This window comes from Rhipicephalus microplus, chromosome X (assembly GCF_043290135.1).
Source record: "Rhipicephalus microplus isolate Deutch F79 chromosome X, USDA_Rmic, whole genome shotgun sequence".
Classification (NCBI taxonomy): Eukaryota; Metazoa; Arthropoda; class Arachnida; order Ixodida; family Ixodidae; genus Rhipicephalus; species Rhipicephalus microplus.
Genome location: NC_134710.1, coordinates 79976910 through 79997338, shown reverse-complemented (window position 1 = coordinate 79997338; position 20429 = coordinate 79976910). Strand labels below are relative to the sequence as shown.

Sequence of the window (20429 nt, the reverse complement as noted above, 5' to 3'; positions counted from 1 at the left end):
TTTAAGGTTAAGTGAACATATCACCCTCGCATCGATTCATCATTCTTCAAGTTTAAAAGCTTCTTATACTGGTTAATGTGCTCTAGATAGTACAGTAAAATTTAAAACTCAACATATTTGCTAGGTAATCATTTGCATTATACCGAAAGTCAAATCCTGCTACTATTCAAAGTTGTTTCTGTTTCCTATGAACCAAAAAGAATGCCATTTGCACAGACCTTGTATCAATTTTTAAAAAGTACTGTAAAGTAAAGTTTAGTAATGACAAATACGTCTATATCTCTTTATAATATGTGATATATACTATTCAAATTCAATTCGAAATTATTAGACCAATATCACCATTCGCTTCGAACCTGAAATTCACTATTCGTACAAGCCTATTTATGACATATCAGGTAGTGTCATGTACAGTGCTAGAAACAATTACCAACGGATGCAAGGGAGCATTGTTTTTCAAGTATGTAAATTCAATGCACTGTGTTTATAAAATAGCTGCTTATTAAAATCTTAAAAGACTCGTATTAAAATGTTAAAAGACCCCTGACACCAAATTTGGAAACTCAAGATGCTTGTGTTGTTTGATAGCCCTGCATGCATAAGCACTACCGACCGATTATAACTGATGTTATGACTGGCAGAGCAGGATATAGCCCTGCAAGAGACAGTCGTCAGTGAGCCCTGCAAATGCAGTCTGCGTCCTACAGCAACGGGAGAGGCGTCCGTGTGCGCCACTTCAAACGCGCATCAGCATCGGACAAAAAGCGCATGCTAGGATCGGGCGATATAAAAGGAGCGTCACGTGTGCGCGGAGTCTCTCTCTGTTGCCTTTCTTACAGCCGGTTGTGTCTGATATAAAGGTGCTTCTCGACGCCTACTGTTCTTGACAGCTGTACCTTGTGTGTTCTTCATGTGAGCAGCAAACCTCCCAAGAGTTCCTCCTGTCCCAGCGCCTAGGTGTCCGCCTGGGCCCAACTCCTCGGTTACATCAACTGGTTGGTAGCGGCAGGATTCGTTTGAATCCAGTTCGTGCTTTTTCCTGGTACTGATGCTGGTGAGTGCTTGCTTTCCATAGGGTTTCTACAAGGTGTGATAGATAGATGGTGATGTTTATCCAAAGGGGTAGATTGGTGACTGCTTCGTAAAGACTAGTGTTTATTAGAGGTACCTTCAAGCAGCTTGAGCAACAGAAGTCTGCGCTGGGTGGCCATGGATTCGAAGAAGTTAAAGAAACCAGATTTACTGCGAGGGTACATAGGAAGCCGCATTTAATACAGGCAATTAATGATTCTGGCAACAATGAGGAGAGAATTTGCGATAGTTGGGAGTTCGTACAGGCCAGGCATAAGGAAGCCGCATAACAAGAGCGGCTTTCGCTTGAGAGAGAGACTGCCAGACGGAGAGAGGAAGCTGCAGCTCACGAAAGGAGAATGGAATAATTGAGGCTTGAGCTTCGGATTATCTTGGCGAAATTTGCCGATGGTCAGGATACACTAAATGCAGAGATTCACGACGGAACAGGTGCAATAAACGTGCTACGCACGGCTTAGCAAGCTGGTGAGTGCAGCGTTTGTCGCCAGTCGGAGTTAACAGGTGTGCCAAGCATGGCAGAATGCCAGGATGACTCGCTCATGAACAAAGGTTTTTCTCTGCTTAGGGCAAATGCGATATCTTTGAGCAGGAAGAGTGTGCACATGCACTCATCAAACCAGAAAGCATACAGCCGGTGGTGCTATCGTCAGCAGATAAGAGACGTGGATGGGCAGGATAGCCAAACTGGAACTGTCGGTTGGGTAGCATACAATGCTAAAGCAGGAAGTGTTGAATCAAAGGTTCTCTCGCCTATATATAGTGATATAAATGGGCAGGATGGCGAAAATGGAGAGATCATTTGTGGGAACAGCAATAATAAAGCCGCAGAAAGTGACATACAGGATAATGGACTGTAAATGCCTGGCTATATAACTGGCGTAGACACCAATCTATTTTCAGTGGTGTCTCAGGTTGCAGCATGCACTTCCTCAAAGGTCATTAGTATCTTAGATTTCGAGCCAAAGGTAAGTGTGTGCGTGCAGGTCAGGGTCGTTTGGACGCTCCCGTCTGCATGCTACTGGAGGGATATGTTTCAGTTTGGATCGCCTGGTTTCTGCCTCGCGGATAAAGCTTCCGTGAAGCTTCACGGTGTTTTCGTGCGGATTTCCAGACATGAGTCTAAAATAACGCTCTTAAAATGAGCATTTTGTTTAGGTTCTGTTCAGCACATGAATGAATTCCGTCACATGGTTTGGAACGCGATCACCTGAGCCCTAAGTTATTTAACTGGTCACCACCACAGTTTAGGCTTCCGTTGTGCAAAAAGTCAAGAAGCCTTGAAGATTGTTGACACCTGGTGGATCTCGGGAAAGCTGAGTGTTCTCAGTGTTGGTATTGGGTAGAGCGCGTCCCTTCCCACCAGGCAGAATAGAAATCCAGCAATGCCTGCCGGTCCAACAGCATGGCAAGGTGTACTGGAACTAGCCTCTGCGAACTGCTGACTTTTTCAGCTATGTGTTCCACCTTTGACCATGCCGGGCAACCCGGCAGTGGTGACCAGGCCATGGCAGCTGTGGAGCTGCATGCTGGAACCCAGCAGCCTTTGGTGTGCTGTCGATTCTGGCGACGCCAAAATGCGCTTGTTGTGCGACCTGCTTTGTGCTATTTGTGTGTGTTGCAGTCGACAACCGGTGCGACGGGTATGAACAATCGCTACAGACCACGTACAAGGGTCGCCCAGAGAGCAGCGGTACTGCAGCCCTTACGTGACCTCTTCGGGCAGCCGGCGGGCTGTTACGACTGGCAGAGCAGGACATAGCCCTGCAAGAGACAGTCATCGGTGAGCCTTGCTAACGCGGTTCGCGTCCTGCAGCAACGTGAGAGCCGTCCGTGTGCGCCACATCGAACGTGCATCGGCGTTGGACAAAAAGCGCGTGCTCGGATCAGGCGATATAAAAGGAGCGTCACGCGTGCTCGGATCGGGCGATATAAAAGGAGCGCAAGTCTCTCTCTGTGGCCTTTGTTATGGCTGGTCGTGTCTGATGTAAAGCGTCTCGACGCCTATTGTTCTTGACAGCTGTACATATGTAAATAAATTTGTGTGTTCTTCGTGGGAGCAAGACGCCTCCGAAGAGTTCCTCCTGTCCCGGTGCCTAGGTGTCCGTCTGGGCCCAACTCCTCGGTTGAATCACTGATGAATGCTGCCATTAAAATATTTTAATTTTAAAATATTTTTTAAAGTAAGCATGAGTGCTCATTTGAGCTTTCAGCATTTCGCGAAATCACCACTAGTTTTACTTAGAGGCTCCTTTTGTAATTCCACAAAAAAAGCGACAATCGTCTATGTCGCAGAACATTCAAGAAGTGTACACGAAATCACGACTGACAGCCAACAAGGGTTATTGTTCCTTGCCCCCTCTCGCTCTGTTATCGGGCTGCTCTCAAGGTTGTTTTGGATGCTGACGCCAGGTATGCTTTTCTTTTTCCTGAGGGAAGCACACTCAAAGCACACAGATTGCTTCATTGTTCATTGTGCACGGGTCTCTTGATTTGAAAGCTGCACGACTCATGTCACCAAAGCTTGAGTGAACGTGGTCTCAGGTGCTCCCCCGCTGTGCAGCACTAGTTCCTTGCGATTTTAGGTGGGTGTTTTGAAGTGACACTAGAATTGGTGACAATTAATGAAGCTAGCCTTAATTATATGACATGTTCAAGCATTTACAATTCAATTTCGGTATTACCAGACACACGCGTACAAATTATTGTAAAATTGTCAGAAACGAAAAATTCACAGTCGGAGGTTGTTTAACAACTCTTGGCTAAATTATGCATTAATAACCTGAATTCAAAAAACTAAAAACAAAACAACAGCAACTCAAGGTGCACTGCTGTTGAAAACTAGTTGCTATGAACTCTTAGATAAGCACACAGTGGATACAGTAGGTTCAGTTCGACACAAACATGAAAGCAGCTTAAAAGGTTGCATTGCAATATTTGGCTAAAATGTCTTTGAAGTTATATAAACGAAGTAAACCACTCAAAGCATGCATATATTCAGGCGATACAGCTTAAAGAAGTATGAATATCGTTTTTTTTTTATTTCTCACTTTCCTAGCTTATCCTTGCCTCCCGAGGTCCAGGACATCCACTCAAAGATCTAACTAAAAAATAAATTTGAAAATGACATGCTATCACTCCTTGAATAGAAAAAGTGGTGCAACAAAGTCACTTTAAATTCATAACAGTACCACATGAATTGCACCTCTAAGCAAAAGCTGCCGACAAGGCTCCCATTGTACTACAAGAGAAGACAAAAGACCCACTGCCAAGTCATCTTGTGCAGAGGTGCTGCCAGCCAAGCTGTTCTCCTCATCAGGAGGCAGACCAGCCATCTTAGCCAACACGAACTGGCCACCCACAACAGGCACCAGTTGCAGAGATGGGCTGTCGGCCTGCTCTGCCATCTGGTCCACCAATACGAGTCCTGGCAGGCTGTCCCCTGCTGTCAAGGTAGTCCCAACACAAAACTCGTGATGGATTCACTTGCCTATTTGTGCCTCCAATCTTATCTTAACATTGGCTACTGCCTTCAACGTACATAATTTAGGGACAGTGCAGCCAAGCAACTTACAATATATACACATACTGAAGTAAAAAAAGAAAGTAGGCCGCAATAAAATGCCATTTTGAACAAATCTCTTGAATATCGATCATGCACACAGGTAGCAAACAAAATGCCAAGTTTTTCACATTATGTGAATTACCTACCGAGGGTGAATGCTCTCATATATTCCCAAAAAATGTTTATAATGTAATTATTACCTAATCACTTCACTATGTTATATTGTATCCAAAGAAGCTCAATAAATTGATTGATTGAATTATTAAGTAAGCATTAACACAGTATGCTCATATTTTTCTACCCCGTGTGCAGAAAAATCTGCCAACATGAATGTGCCCATCTACCAACTTTCTGACATAAAAGTCTGGGTCCCCCTAGCAAAACTCTGAGTGGATGATTGATATATGGGGTTTAAAGTCCCAAAACCACCATATGATTATGAGAGACACCGTAGTGGAGGACTCGAGAAATTTCTACCTCTTGGTGTTCTTTAACTTACACCCAAATCTGAGCATACGCGCCTACATTTCTGCCTCCATCGGAAATGCAACCGCCGCAGCCAGGATTCAATCCGGCGACCTGCGGGTCAGCAGCCGAATACCTTAGCCACTAGACTACCGCAGCGGGGCTAGCAAAACTCTCTTGTTTGTGGACAGCCACACGCTTTGGAATGCCCAGAAATTTTAAAACCTTAAAAAGCAACATGCCGAAATTAACAAAAAGAACATAAACCTATAGAATAGAGCATGGTCTTTAAAACTGGAATGAAGCGAATATGCATTCAGTGTATTGCAGGCTCTCTAAACTCTAAAAGCTAATGGATGGACATTTTATCATAGTTGGCATTTCATAAGCAGAAAATTCGCGGTAACAATGCCGCTGGTTATTTTTCAGGTTTCGTTGTCACACCGCTTTTCTTCTTTAACGTGATACTATATAAGTGGTAAAGATCAGAGAATAAAAATAATAAGGCTGTGTTCAAAACCAGTCACCACAGCTTACAAACATATGGATTAAACATATGAGTTAGCGTTAGAAAAAAATACTGAAAGGTTTCTATCGAAGTGAGTTGGCAAATGTGGGACAGGAAGTGTAACTAATAGCTTAGGTTTGGTATTTCCGCACAAAAATCGCTCAACTAATGTTTAATCGACTAGTAGAAGTGTGCAATTATCTAAAATTCTGAATAACGAATAAAATGGTCTTCTGTTCATTTTGGTACTCAGATTGAATAGTGCATGTTATAATACCGAATATTTTTCAAATAATGCTAATCTCAAAGAAACAAAACCTCAAAAAAGAGAACGGTAACATTCATTTTAATTATCAAATTACCAAAATGCATGCAGCCCAAGGTTTTACGTGACTATTGGTGCTATATTAACTACAGGATGAAGGCGTTTTTGCATCAAACACCAGTGTCACCAAAGTGACACAGTCATCAACTCACTATCTTTATCATGAGTCCATGACATTCATGATGACATTGACTCATGAATGCTTATTGGGTTACAATGCAAGATCGACGAAGATGGAAGGGACACAGACGAGCACTGACTCGCAACTGAAAGTTTTATTCGAAGAACACAAGAATATGAATGTAATAAAAATATAAAAAATGGAAAAAGAAGCATATCAACATTGTGCAGAAGTGTTTAAAAAGAATATAAAAAGTTACACAGCCTATCACCTAACGGCACATGTGCCAAGAAGATTTGCGAACTGTTTATCCGTGAGATACATTGATGCCTCACTGACACATGCTTTATCCAATTGTTTAACATGGACTGCTTCTATCACTTCCCTAGTTCACGCTGTACCTCATAATGTGGCCGCACCAACTAGCCCAACTTTCAATACTATTGCGACTCATGAATATTTTTTAATATTTACATATAAACTTATTTGAGAGCTCTTGACAAAGTTCTACTTTGAATAGTATAATACTTCCTGCATTTCATCCTGCAGTTACAAAATATCATTAAGGCTGTAGTTGCTGCTGTATATGAGCTCACCTCAGTTGAAAAATGTGGCTTTTTTTTTTTTTGTCGGTTAAAAGTAATAGCAATGTTTTTTTGCAGAAGCCAGTGATTATTTGTTTCAAATAAAATGTAGAATTCTTGGGCTGCTCCAAAGGTGATACCCTATCACCTCGGTCAATTAGGATGAGGCCAGATGGCTCAGTCTTATGCCTGCAAATTTCCAACTTTAGTCACATTCAATAGTGCTCTCCCATCCTCAACTGTATTCTTTTTTTTTTTTTTGACACTAAATGTGTAAACATCAAACTGTGGCTGCCCCGCCACGGTGGTCTAGTGGCTAAGATACTCTGCTGCTGACCCACAGGTGACGGGATCGAATCCCAGCTGGCTGCATTTTCAATGGAGGCGAAAATGCTGTAGGCCCATCTGCTCAGATTTGGATGCACATTAAAGAAATCCAGGTGGTCGAAATTGCTGGAGCCGTCCAAGCAGCGTCTCTCATAATCATATGCTAGTTTTGAGATGTTAAACCCCACATAACAATCAATCAATCAATCGATAAAACTGTGGCTACCTGCCCGGTACATTACACATGGCCACCTCAACCCAACTTATTTCTTCTGATATCAACACCACTGTCACTTAGCATCATTCACTTTGCAGTCTTCAAAACCTTAAGTTTCATTGTTAACCTACAAGTTTCTGCCTTACTTGTCAGTACTGGAGGAATGTAATGACTGCTTTTTCTTACACATTAATAGTGAGAAGCTGCCATCACGGCTTGGTAATGCTTCTAGCACACACACCAAACCATTTTTACCCTTCTGTAAATATACTCTTTGGACCAATTCTTAACACTGACTGCCAATCACAAATTCTGCCTTGGTCACCATGATGAAAAAATGGGCTTAGCTGCTGACCCAAAGACTGCGGGGATCAAGCCCTGCACCATGATGGAGGCAAAATGATAGAGGTCTCTGTACTGTTAGATGGAAGAACTCCAGGCGTTCAAAATTTCTAGAGCCCTCTACTACAGCGTGCCACATAATCATGTCACGGTATTAGCACGTAAGAGCTTAGATAGAAATCATGATGACAAATTCTGCTCTCTTGCCAGGCTACTGAACCAATAACTCCGATGTCACTCATCGAAAAAAATTTTTTTCCAATCTCGTGAAAGAATTTCTATCAATTAACCTTCTCTGTTCGAACTCGTAAAAGACAGCAAAAATATTGAGCAACAAGTTCATCTAAAATCTCATTAAAGAATTTGTATCAATTAACCCTCTCAGTTTGAACTCGTTAAAGACTGCAAAAATATTGAGCAACAAGTGCATCTAAAAACACAAAATTTAGCACCTTGAACAGTCCTGCTATTTACTATATTCAAGCAGTAAGTCTTCAAAGTACAATTTTTATATTACACATTGCACGAAGTGTTTTCTGCAGGCATGAAACTCTGAACCAAAAATGAAATGCAAGAAAAACTTAGAGGCTTGCCAATTTGCACATAACACATGTCGTGGTTGGGCATGAGCACTAAAGCCACAGTGCATTATCACAATCATGAATAGTCTTTTTTTTTTTCTAAATATATGACCGAAATTCTCCTGACGCTTCCTGAAAACAATTCAAAGTGCTTGCCACTTTGCAAGTACTTTAAAGTGTTTCAACGACAAATTTACGTGAGAGATATGCGCACATCACGCACGTTCTTTTGCAAAAAGAAAGACCAAAGACATAATCACCATTTACTGTGACTTGAAATGACGAAGGTGGGTCGTCCGCCATCCTCCTAGAATGAAAAATAGACGCTGTTCGGTTCTGAGAATCAGTTGGCAATCGACCTGTTGCGTTTACTTGGATCGGCGCACACATCCGAGCGATATGTGCCCAGAAACGATGAATAATATAATTTTAAAGATATTGCGTAGCTCACGTTCCCACACACAAAAGAAAATTTTTCTTAATGTACACTGCACACGCGGCAGTACTGAATCATTTTTATCGTTCCCTTTTTTAGCAGAAAAACTTCGCAGACGCTGCGTACACATGCATTATGAAGGGGCGCGCATTTACACTATTTCAATGCGAGAAACATGCAGCTTTTTATTTCATATAGCACACACATTTTTCTTGAGCGAAAGTAAGAATGAGATGGCAACACGCAGTGAAGAACTGCTCCGGAATTTACTATGACCAGAAATGGAGGGAAAACGATAACATCCAGCTTTGTTTTGTCATCTACCGTGCAGTTGTTCAATTCATTGGATGATAAAGAAAAACTGCCGTAACGGTGAACATTCGAAAGTTCATCGGGAGAGAGAGAAATAATTATTTTCTCAATTTTCAAAAAGTGTTGCACGAGATGGGCCACGAAGAAGCTCCACGGCAACGTTAACAACGGTACATTCAGGATTTTTCTACTAAGCGAGTACAACGTTTATGATGAAAGTGCTTATATTTAAAGCCCATCTTTTGCAGCAAAGTGATGAGGAAGACAACGATCGCCTAAGCGAAAGAAGCGCAGTAACAGCAGACGAACCGCCTCTAATAAGTAGTTCAAACAGTTAGAGCGCCGAAGTGTGAAAGTTAACATGAGGCCGAGGCCTAAAATTAATCGTCATGATTGTGATGACACGACAGCGAAAGACACGTAAACTAAACTTCTTTCAGAGTAGCAAATATTTTCAGCGAGAGCGGCACAACCAGAAACGAAAAGTGAGCGCCCCGCAAAATCTCAAACGAAATCACGTACCTTCTCGATATCGCGATAATGGCGTCTCTTCTCGCCGAATTCGAGACGAGTAAGAATGACGTCACAACACCCAGTTTTACGTTTTCAATAAATAAGCTTTGCATGAGTAAGAAGTTAAACTTTAAATTTTATAAATTAGAACTGCGAGTAGCCTTCTGGTACTTCAAATTATACTTTCTAATAAACCATGCACGAATTTCGAAACCGAAACTGGCGTTGCCCAAAGATGCAGTTACAGAACGCAACTCTAGGTGCAGGGTCGGGCTTCAAGACAGGACTTAACTGCCCGCCAAGTTCTCATACAAATTGAAGAAAAAGAGCGTGCGTCAACGACTTTAAAGCACTTGGCCTTATGCGATGCAAGCATTTTTTTTTTAAGAATTTAACTAAAGACAAATCAGGTGCTAGTGTTCAGGATCCTACAGGAGTATCATGAGTAGCTCATAAATTAACTACACTTCGTACTTCCAAATTCAACCAACATTAAACACTGTAAATTCACCACCGATAACAAAACTTATTAATTATAAAAACGACTGCAATGCTTTTTCATATGAGCAAATGCTTGTCACATTAATGCAATGCCATAGCTTAGCAGTTACATTTTTTTTTATTACATTGTGTTTACATCACATTAACATCAGCATTCACAATCATAAAGATTAAACACATGCTATGCAAGTTTCCAATGTGTTAACTTAATGATCACGACTCAAGCTTTCTCAAGCAATTTATTGGAAAATATTTCTCACACATGCTAGGTTCATTGCAAAGACGGATTTTGAAGTATAAATTGGTATTTTCGAGGTATCAAGTGTGCATCACGCATTTTGTATGCACATAGCCGATATCACTTTTGAAAGAGTGATGCGAATTGAATGTATTGTTTTATGCCAGTATAATAAAACATTTTATTTAGATTTAGTACAGAAACATACCCTTCAGAACAACAGCCACACTACTATATGCAGCAAGAATAACAAGTTAAAAGAAGTGCTTTTAATGAGTACAATGCGTGTTAAGGAAAAACAACATGGCTATGATATATCTGAACATGAACAACATGAACAAAACAGATTGACATTAGAAATCAGCCAAAAAGATACATCTGTATACTGAATTCACAGACTAATCAGTCATGCACATACTATGGCAGAATACACATTAGTAACCCCAGCAAATTCCTTTCTGTTCCTGCATTGTTATAGAAAAAGTCCACACACTATTACAAAAATATGGCAGTGGTAGACTATATTACCGAGGTCACCCTAGTCAATACAATTAATCAGGTTTTTGTTGTATCCCAAAACCAGTCTGACAGTCTGAAGAAATTATTTGTCCATCCAGGATTGCTTATAATTGCACTTGAACACATGCTATTTATATGCTGCTTTTAATATGTGCAGTTGTGGCAGCTGAGCATCAAACCCACTATTTCTTGATCAGCAGAACCATTCAGTAAATTGGCTATTCTAGTAAGTATGACAATGCATTCTTTTTATATTTACAATCCAATTCCTCATAACAAAAATCATTTTTAAAATTATGTACAGCTTTTAAAAAACTGAAATATTGTTGCGTGAGGTTCATTTTCACAACTGGTATTTCACTGAATTGGTGAGGATGATTGCCAAAAAGTATTTCACTGAATTGGTGAAGATGATTGCAAAAAAAAAAAGAATGTAAGAAAGAAAAAAAAACTAAACGAAAGATAATCCTTTTGCAATGTTTACTGTAGGCCATTGGTTCTCAAATAGGGGTCTGCAGAGCCATTCCTAAGGTCCGCGAAACCCTCATCTCCTTTCTTTACATTTTTTTTACATATGACACTATGTTTAAACGAGAATGTGCTACGTACTGATGAACTGTCCAAAATGAAGTGATGTGGCACATTTTTTTCATGTTTTTGGTAGCGTTTTTGGTAGCAACAAAAGGCACCTGTTTCATGCTCCAGTCGTGTTAACTTACCTACGTACTCCCCCTCCCTCTCCTTCGCTGCAAAGGGTCCCCCATCACTTCCATTAGTCCACAAGGGGTCCCCGACACACCCGTGGCTGAGAATAATTGCTGTAGGCATCCGTTCACAAGCGCAGTGCGCCGCACACGTTGTCATAAGTACATTTTTAAAACTGATTGTTGGAACTTGGCATCAGAAAACTATAGTATGATTATAAGGGACGCTGTAGAGAAGAGCTCCAGAAATTTCAACGATCAAGGTATTTTTAAGTAACATGCAAATCTAATCACAAGGGCCTCTAGCATTTTGCCTCCATCAAAATGTGGTTTCCAACAGCCGGAATTCTATCCTGTGACCTGCAGGTCAGCATTCAAACACCATAATCATTATACTATTACGACCGTTACCAGTGTGTACATTGGTAATCTCAATCACTTCGAAACACCACAACCCTTTTCTTTCTTGAAACCCAGTACCACGCTATAAGACGGGGAAGGTGGCTGAATGTGCAGGTCTCCCAGCACAAGGGGCATGCTGAGTAAATGATGGTGATTCACATGCCTCCTGACAAATGCCAGCTGTGCACTGCAGGCCATGGTTTTGCCTCCCTCACGTTGGTTATCATCAGTGGTGAGTCAGGACACGTCTTTTAATAATAGGAAAAAGGTGCTTTAAACCACATAGTAACACCAGCTGCAAGTTATGCAAGCAAATGTTTTCGTTATTTGTGGTCCCAAAAGATGAAGTTCGCCTGCAACTTTGGAGGCATGCTATTCTATGAAAGTATGAGATCCTTCAAGTGCCAGATTATGCCTGCGAGAGACATTTCAGGCCTGGTTTTGTCTGAAAGACCTGAAATGCAGGGTACAATAGCAAGATTTTTGTAAATACTGCACAATTAGCATGTTTGAGTGACAACGCAGCAGTGAGGCATTGATCATTCACAGTTGTCTGGCAATCCTCTCCAAGCAAACAAAACATTGGAAGAGACCAGCTGTTAGACAGCCTTCTTAGATTCCTATGCAAAAGGATGTTCATCATAATGATCGGGCCAAGAGCATTCAAGAAGCCAATGATCTCATTGACAGTGACCATGATTGTGGACAATATTCAAACTCCGATGTAGCCCCCCCTCAAAGCTGACGCTTCAGAAGCTAATTAGTCAACTGTGGCGACAAGTTTTTAACAAACTGTTTCAGGTGCCAGAGCCTGTGGTTCTTCCATCCCAGTGGTTCTTCCGTCCGTATCCTTCTATCACAGGCAGGATATGGACGAGATAAGAAACATCCCTTTTATGAAGATGGCGTGGAGCACAAGCCCAAAGTTTTATGCAATGACCACATGAGCCATCAGTGTGGCAGAAAGAAAGAAAACACTTGGCCGCAACAAAGGTTGTTGACATTAACCAGAACATGCAGATGCTGCACTTGTGATGAGAACGTGCATACACATGGATGAGTTTCAAGAATGACATAGGCACAATCGAACATGCCAAAATGTTTCCGTAATGTTCACATGAGATGTCTATCTGTGGAATACATGAGAGTGTATCCACTGGCATATCCCAAGAGTGCATCTGTCAATACATTTGATCAATGGCGATACAAAAAGTGCTTTCTTTTTGTCCACAAATAATCAGCACATGCAAGTGATAGAAGTCTGTCTGACACACTTCAGATTCACCAGAAGAGGGTGACCAAGTGCAAAAATGGAACCAGAGCGACTAACATTTTCGCTTCAAATCTGTACCAAATGGCGACAGCGTGCTTCGTTTCCACAGAAAGGAATGCATCAAAAAGACCTAAGGAATGCTTGATGAAACATGTGGAAGTCCTCAGTGAAGAGCTGAAGCAGGCCCAAGTAAAGATGAAAAGAACATCTACTTAATTAAGCACTCCATGAAAAAAACTGGAGGTACTGAAGCTGCCTTTATCTCAGGTGGAATTAATTCAGGAATATGCCTAAGCTGCCAGATGGTGAAGCTAAAAGAAAAGATGGTACACTGAGCACTGGATTTTCATGTGCCTGCATTCGCCCATCCGGTAACTTATTTCTGAGAGATAATGAGATCTTGTTGAAGCCTTGTGTGACCACAGCACGGAAGTATCCGTCAATGGTGCAGAACAAATTTGGATTTGACTGTTTCTTTGCAGCCTTCAAGAAAATGATAGCCAAAAGTCTAGCTCAACTTCATGCCATCTCGGTATTCGACGAAATTCAAATAAGGAAAGAGTTTTGGGGAAACGCTAAAACAATGACATATCCAGTGTTTGCGGACTCTGGTGAAGTGGCAAGCTCTTCAAATAAATTTGTAGATTACGGACCGGTGTCCACATTTCATGCATTCCGTAACAGCCAATCCTAGCCACTCAGAGTCTCCGCAAGCTAAGTACTGACAAGAAGAACAGTTTTCTAACAACTACTAGTGAAAGCTATTCGGTTGCTCGAGAGTGCATGAGCGTTCGTTGATGCCATTGTGTGTGATAGAGCCCTATACGGGGTATGCATAAACAGTTGTCTCTACGTTGATCACTAATGTGCACGAAACACTAATTTGTCTAATCTCTGGACAATGAGCGCAAAGAAACACGAGAAAATTCTGAGAGCCCTATTGAAGATATTTGCAGTAACATGCTCAAGCTTAGTTTCATTGCGATTGAACGAGCTTGCCAGCTGGGGGCCTTCACAGAGGGGTGCATTAAGCCTATCGTGGCAACCTTCTCAAGGTGAAAAGCCAGGGAAAGTGTTATGCATAATGCTTACAAATTTAAGAACACTTCTTTAAGTGTATCCGAAGGTTTCAGTCATGCTGTTCGCAAAAAACCACAGCTTCTTTGGAATTATGCGAGGAAAAAGAGAGATAGCAAAGGATGCAGAGTGCACCTTAACTATGATAAGCTTGTTATAACAAAAAGGCGTTCGTGCGGCACATTGAAATGAACAAACCCATCCCCCTTCATGCACATGCGAGATCTCAAGAAGCCGACCGACGTGACGTCAGTCATTACAGAAGCGGGAGAATCGATACTTCCAACACATGCAGGCATATACCTCTGCTTCTTGTGAACTGTCAAAGTATTAATAATAAAGTTGACCTGTTTGTGTCCCTTGTGGCGACTACTCAAGCAAAATTTATTATGGGTACAGAATCTTGGCTGGACAGTGCGATACCTGATACTGAGATCTTCCCACATGGCTTCACTACTTATAAAAAAGATAGAAATCGCCATGGCAGCGTATTTATTCTTGTTGCAAACGAGCAGACTAGCGAGGAAATTTCTTTCCATAATTCCTCCGAAATAGTTAGGTGCCGCATTTTCTTACCGAAGGGAAATACTGTTGTGTTAGGTTGTTTCTACCGTCCCCAGACAGTGGTGATACTCCAATGACACTGCTTTCTGAGATGGTACAGACAGTGTACTCCTGAATGGAGATTTCAATCTGCCAGATTTTGACTGGATGACCAATGGTACACAGAACAGGTCTTCAGTGTATACTTTGTTTGGTGAATTCTTGAGAATGCTTGGTTTTTGTCAATATGTGAATGTTCCAACGAGACATGACGCCATCCTAGATTTAATCTTATGTAGTGACCCAAATATTGTTTCCACTGCATCGGTGATTCCTGGTATAAGTGACCTTAAGGCCATTGTGGCAGAATGAAACATAAAATACTGTCAAGTAGCACAGGCAGTACCCCGACAAATTTTTCTGAATGAACATGGCAACTATGATTCTGTTTCTGCAGAATTAGAGATGTATTACTTAACATTGTTGCTTTTGGCAGAAAGTCGTTGCTCTTTAGCGCTGTGGTTCTCTTTTCGTGATAAGCTACTTAACGTAGTTGAAGCTCATGTACCAAACAGAATACTAAAGAACAAAACAAAAACCTTGGTTTAATGGCGACATTCGTAGGCTCAAATCATCTGCGGTAACCGTTACGTCCGGTGTACCACAGGGGAACATATTAGGACCTTTGGTTTTCCTGATTTATATTAATAGCATCGTCGATATTACCTCCCCAATAAGTTATTTGCAGATGATTGTGTAGTGTTTAGAGAGATTAAATTGCACAAGGATGCTGACATTCTGCAGCATGATCTGTGCCGAATATCAGTGTGGTGTCAGAAATGGAAAATGAGTCTAAACGCCCGTAAATGTTGCTGTGTATCATTCACCAACTGTATTTGTAAACTAGACACAACATATGAAATAAAAACTCAATAATTAGCAATGAATCCTATTATGAGTATTTGGGTGTCTATTTTTCTGACAATTTCAAGTGGAATAAACACATTGATATAACCCTGACAAAGGCAGGCCGGATGCTAAACTTCGTACGCAGAAATTTTAAGCAAGCTTCACAGACCGTGAAACAAACCCTTTATCTCGTGTATGTGAGACCTATTCTAAATTATGCTAGTGTAATATGGGATCCCCATCAGCAATACTTGATTGACACACTAAAAAAAGTTCCAAACCGAGCAGCCAGACTACAGCCAGACTATAGCCAGACTATAGCCAGACTATAGCAATAACTATAATTGCTTTGCAAGCATCACAGAAATGAAACAAACATTGAAATGGGAGCCACTGGTGGTAAGGAGACAGAGACTGCTGCTTAAATTTCTTCATTGTATTTATTACAATGGAAATGACATTATCTGTTCACACCAACATACATCTCAAATCAACGAGACCATTCACGAAAAATATTAGAATACCACAACAAAACCCACTTTATTGGTAGTTCTTTTTTCGTAAAAACAATACAGGAATGGAACCGTCTACCGGATGATATCATCAATGAAACTGATAATGAATCCTTTTTTTCTTCCTTGTAACAACGCCTACAATATCACTGCCACTAAGAATTGTTTGTTGTCTCGAAGCGTGTGGGTGTTTACAAATGCATAACTGTGACGTTGTTTGTAATTCGCGTCACTCACCATTATTCGTGTTTTTTCTTTTAAAATATCTAAAGTGTTGTTGTATTTATTGTATCTATTGTATCAATTGCAAACTATGAAGTGAAATTACTCATGTGTACCTCCTTTGATTGATATGTGGGGTTTAATGTCCCAAAACCATTACATGATTATGAGAGACGCCGTAGTGGAGGGCTCCGGAAATTTCGACCACCTGGGGTTCTTTAACGTGCGCCCAAATCTGAGCACACGGGCCTACAACATTTCCGCCTTCATCGGAAATGCAGCCGCCGCAGCAGGGATTCGAACCCGCGACCTGCGGGTCAGCAGCCGAGTATTTTAACCACTAGACCACCGCGGCGGGATATGTGTACCTCCTTTACGCAATGCCTTACGGCGATGTAGGCATTGTAAGTGTAAGTGTAAATAAATAAAAAAATAAATGCAGTGTTTGTGTTTTTTTGATGGCCCACACCTAGTCAAATGTATGAGGAATTACCTGCTGAAACAGGTGTTGTAGACTAATGAGGGCCATGAAATTTGGGCGCCCTACGACATGTTGTTCGTTGAAGACGGCAAACTTCCTTACTACCGCAGGGGGTGTTGAAAACTACACTTTCTCATCTGCACCCATCGAACACACACACAAAAAAAAAGTTAAATAGGCCAAACAAGTCTTCAGCAGGGGTGTCACTAAAGGTCTCGATTATTACTCAAGCGGAGGGGTGCCAGGTCTAGAAAATGTGAGAGCCACTATGGTCTAGAAACTGCGAAAGCCACATTAGCAAAGTGAGGTGTTGGGCTAGTTGGCTTTTCATGACTGGAAAAAATTGTGCTACAATTGCTGTGGAAAACAAAGTTAACTTTGTTTTCTGCAGCAATAGTAAAGCAATTTTTCCAGCCATGTGAAAGCCACTCTAGTCTAGAAAACATGAGACTAGGTAAAATATATCTAACTAGATTTAGAAAAACAGGGAAACCTCTCCATGGTGTTCAGGCATGCCAACATTCAACTACATAACATGGGAGTGCACGGAAGACCCACATGTACAGACAGCCTACACACCACTAAGCTCTACATGTTTAACAGGTAGTCGGAGGCATGGCTTGTAGACAAGGGAAAGCACAGCCAAATAGCTCTTTTTGACCAGGTCCAGCCCAGCAAACCACTCATGCAGCGGAGGCCTGAACTAAGGGCTCAACCATAACTGCCACAATGTTTTTTATCTGAATAACGTTTCGTCCTCTTCTTCCACCGAAATTATACAAAAAGAGAGCCTGAATCTAGGCAGTAAACAACTGAGGGTGATAGCATCCTCTCTGCATTTAATGAACAGATGGAAGAGGGAGCTTGTCACTGGCAGAATATACCGCGAGAACTTTCCGAAGGATTCAGCTGGTAGAAGATTGCATGTGGAAACCCTCTTTGCAATTGAACTTTAAAAATATTACCTTGGGACTTGTGAAAACCAGAAGTTTAATCAGGATGTCATCAAAAGGCTCTTTGAAATAATTCACTAAGCAGGTGGTCAGAATGAACATCCATTGGTGCAAACCTTCCTTCAGCTGTACAACATGCTTGTCATATATAGCCTAATCAAGCCAACTAAATCCGGAAACTGGGAAGTCCAGAATATAAATGAATCTCATTTACTTACACTCTTATATTTTCCATCAGCATTTTAAGTTGATTCTGACCAGGAAACTAAACTTTAGGAGCCAAAGCAAAAACTTGATGGCTTGGTTGACGAGAAACTAGTGTGTGAAGATGTGTTTGACCATGTGCAACAATTGCACGAGTGGAAGACTGAATTGTTAATTATGTCATCGGGTGTTTGTGTACAAAGCTCCTGAGGCACACAATTTGTTCGGCGGGTAAGCTGAGGCTTGTCTCACTGATGCCTTTCTGAGAAAAACTGCAACTTGCCTTTGTAAACTGCAAGACCCATGGAAAAACTTCGAGGAGGCTTGAGCTTCTCCTTCAAGAGTAGACCATGATAGCCCGAATATGCCTCATTTTTATCATCTTCTCATTCACTTACCAGGCTTCACTACAAAGTGGACATCTCAACCATGCCAAGAGAAAAAGAATGTCTGTGTGGATAAAATTGGCAATATTAAACTCTCCTAGAATGCCTCATGAAAGTAAAGGAAAGAAGTGTAAATTTAAGGGCTCATTTTCATTGTTAGTGACAACATTAATGAGAAATAACAGACAATGATGCCAAGGAAAATATACGGGATGTGATTACAAGTAATTCTAAATGTGAATTCAAGTGGAAAGTAAGTAAAGTTGCATAGAGCCCACTACACTATAACTCCTCATCTTGCGAACCAGTGATATACGGCTGCACATCCATAAAGCAATATGTGCAGCTGCACACTCAGTAGTAAGTAATACAATTAACGTCCCAAAACCACCATGTGCTTTTGAAAGACGCCACAGTAGAGGGCTCGAGAAATTTCGATTATCTGGTGTTCTTTAACATGCACATAAATCTAAGCACACGGGCCTCAAGAATTTTCGCCATCATTGAAAATGCGGCTGCCGCGGCCGGAATTCGATGCCATGACCGCCCCAAATACAAGTAGTTGTATTTGTATTATGCCAGGCATGAGAAGTATTTAATAGATTTCAGGCATTTGTATGTGCATTTAATTACATATCAGGGAACGTATTGTGTGGCTAAATATAAGTGCTGAGGATGAGCATTTCTGTGCATTAAAAATGCTAAATGCAGTGAGAGACCTTTTCGATATGGAGTCAGACTTTTCTCAGGCAGAGAAAGTATTTAGAAAAAACAACATTCCTTAGTCATTTTAGCATTGTGACTTTCATTACATCGTCCAAGTTGGTATATGATATACTATGCCACAGTGGTTTGACACATTTCTGTAAATATTGTTACGAGGAGAAGTGTGGTGCCCCGTAGCAATATTTACCGTGCCTCTATTCTATTTTTGGTGCCATTTTCCACTGCTTGAGACTGTTCTTAGTCTTGCCATTCATCTGAGCTCACAGTTGTGTATAATCCAAATAAAACTTATGTTGAATTATTTCAACCAATCTTTAAAGTACTGGGACAAGCCTGTTTTGCTACAAATACTAAGAATGTTGCCAACATTTTCATTCTGTAAGCTGTGAATTCTCATAAAAAACATTGAATAAGCTGCATGCACAATATTTGAGATAGAAAGTTAAATACAGAGAGCTAATAGCTAGTTCCCTTAAAACTTTTCTGACTGGCCTTGGTGTAGTAGTTTCAATTAGATGTGCAATTGAAATGTGCAATTAGCACCAACATACAAGCATGTGACAGAAAGTAAGAGTACAGACAAGCAAGATGCATGTGTGTGTGCATGCATGTGAGTGTGTGTGCAGGAAACAGTTAACATCTCATTCATATGAGGGGTAAGTGGTGAGCACTCTCTCTCCAAGTGGCCACACAAAAGCAAACCAGTTTTCGTGGGCTCCAGCTGTGCCTAATGCATAAAATGTACACAGCACTATATAAAGCTTTAAGGAATGGCGCGGTACCAAGATTAAAACCATGAACCACTTGCACGCAAGGCTGATGGTCTAACCACTACGTCACTGTGCCATTTTTTCGTGCTCACAAGACGTTTTCAGAGGCCTAGAATGGGAAGAGTTAGGAAAACGAGTTAATGGAGAGTACCTTAACAACCTGCACTTCGCTGATGCCATTGCATTGCTGAGTAACTCAGGGGACAAATTGCAATTCATGATTACTGAATTAGACAAGAAGAGCAGAAAGGTAGGTCTTAAAAGTAACTGCGGAGCCGAACCACGAGATTGAAGTAACTAGAAGAATAAAAATGGGGTGGAGCACATTCGGCAAGCATTCTCAGATTATAACTGGTAGATTGCCACTATCCCTCAAGAGGAAGGTATATAACAGCTGCATCTTGCCGGTGCTTACCTACGGAGCAGAAACTTGGAGGCAAGCAGGTGAAAGGGAGATGGAAAGTTAGGTGGGTAGATGAGATTAGGAAGTTTGTGAGTATAAAGTGACAGCAGCAAGCACAGGACCGACTTGATTGGCTCAACATTGGAGAGGTCTGTCCTGCAGTGGGCGTAGTTGGGCTGATGATGATACAAAGCCATGAAATTATAATCAATTAATCATGT

General features: G+C 41.2%; 1 protein-coding gene and 1 long non-coding RNA gene across 5 annotated transcripts in view; one reads left to right on the top strand and one right to left on the bottom strand.

Annotated features, from left to right (window-relative positions):
- Nucleotides 1-20315, bottom strand: part of LOC119176154 (protein BANP) — a 71815-nt gene extending 51500 nt beyond the window's left edge. Inside the window, exons 1-3 of one of the 4 annotated variants that reach the window (XM_037427302.2) lie at nucleotides 9395-20315; nucleotides 8385-8431; nucleotides 4356-4534 (exon numbers count right to left, since the gene is read on the bottom strand). In XM_037427302.2, the coding sequence (XP_037283199.2) occupies nucleotides 4356-4534; nucleotides 8385-8431; nucleotides 9395-9498 (330 nt within the window). In that variant the 5' untranslated portion in view covers nucleotides 9499-20315. The other 3 variants (XM_075877201.1, XM_075877203.1, XM_075877202.1) reach the window with 3 other exon arrangements.
- The window catches only part of LOC119176153 (uncharacterized), a 58556-nt gene continuing 49974 nt past the window's right edge, over nucleotides 11848-20429 (top strand). Inside the window, exon 1 of the long non-coding RNA XR_005110434.2 lies at nucleotides 11848-11981. This is a non-coding gene — a long non-coding RNA (uncharacterized LOC119176153). The remainder of the gene's footprint in view (nucleotides 11982-20429) is intronic.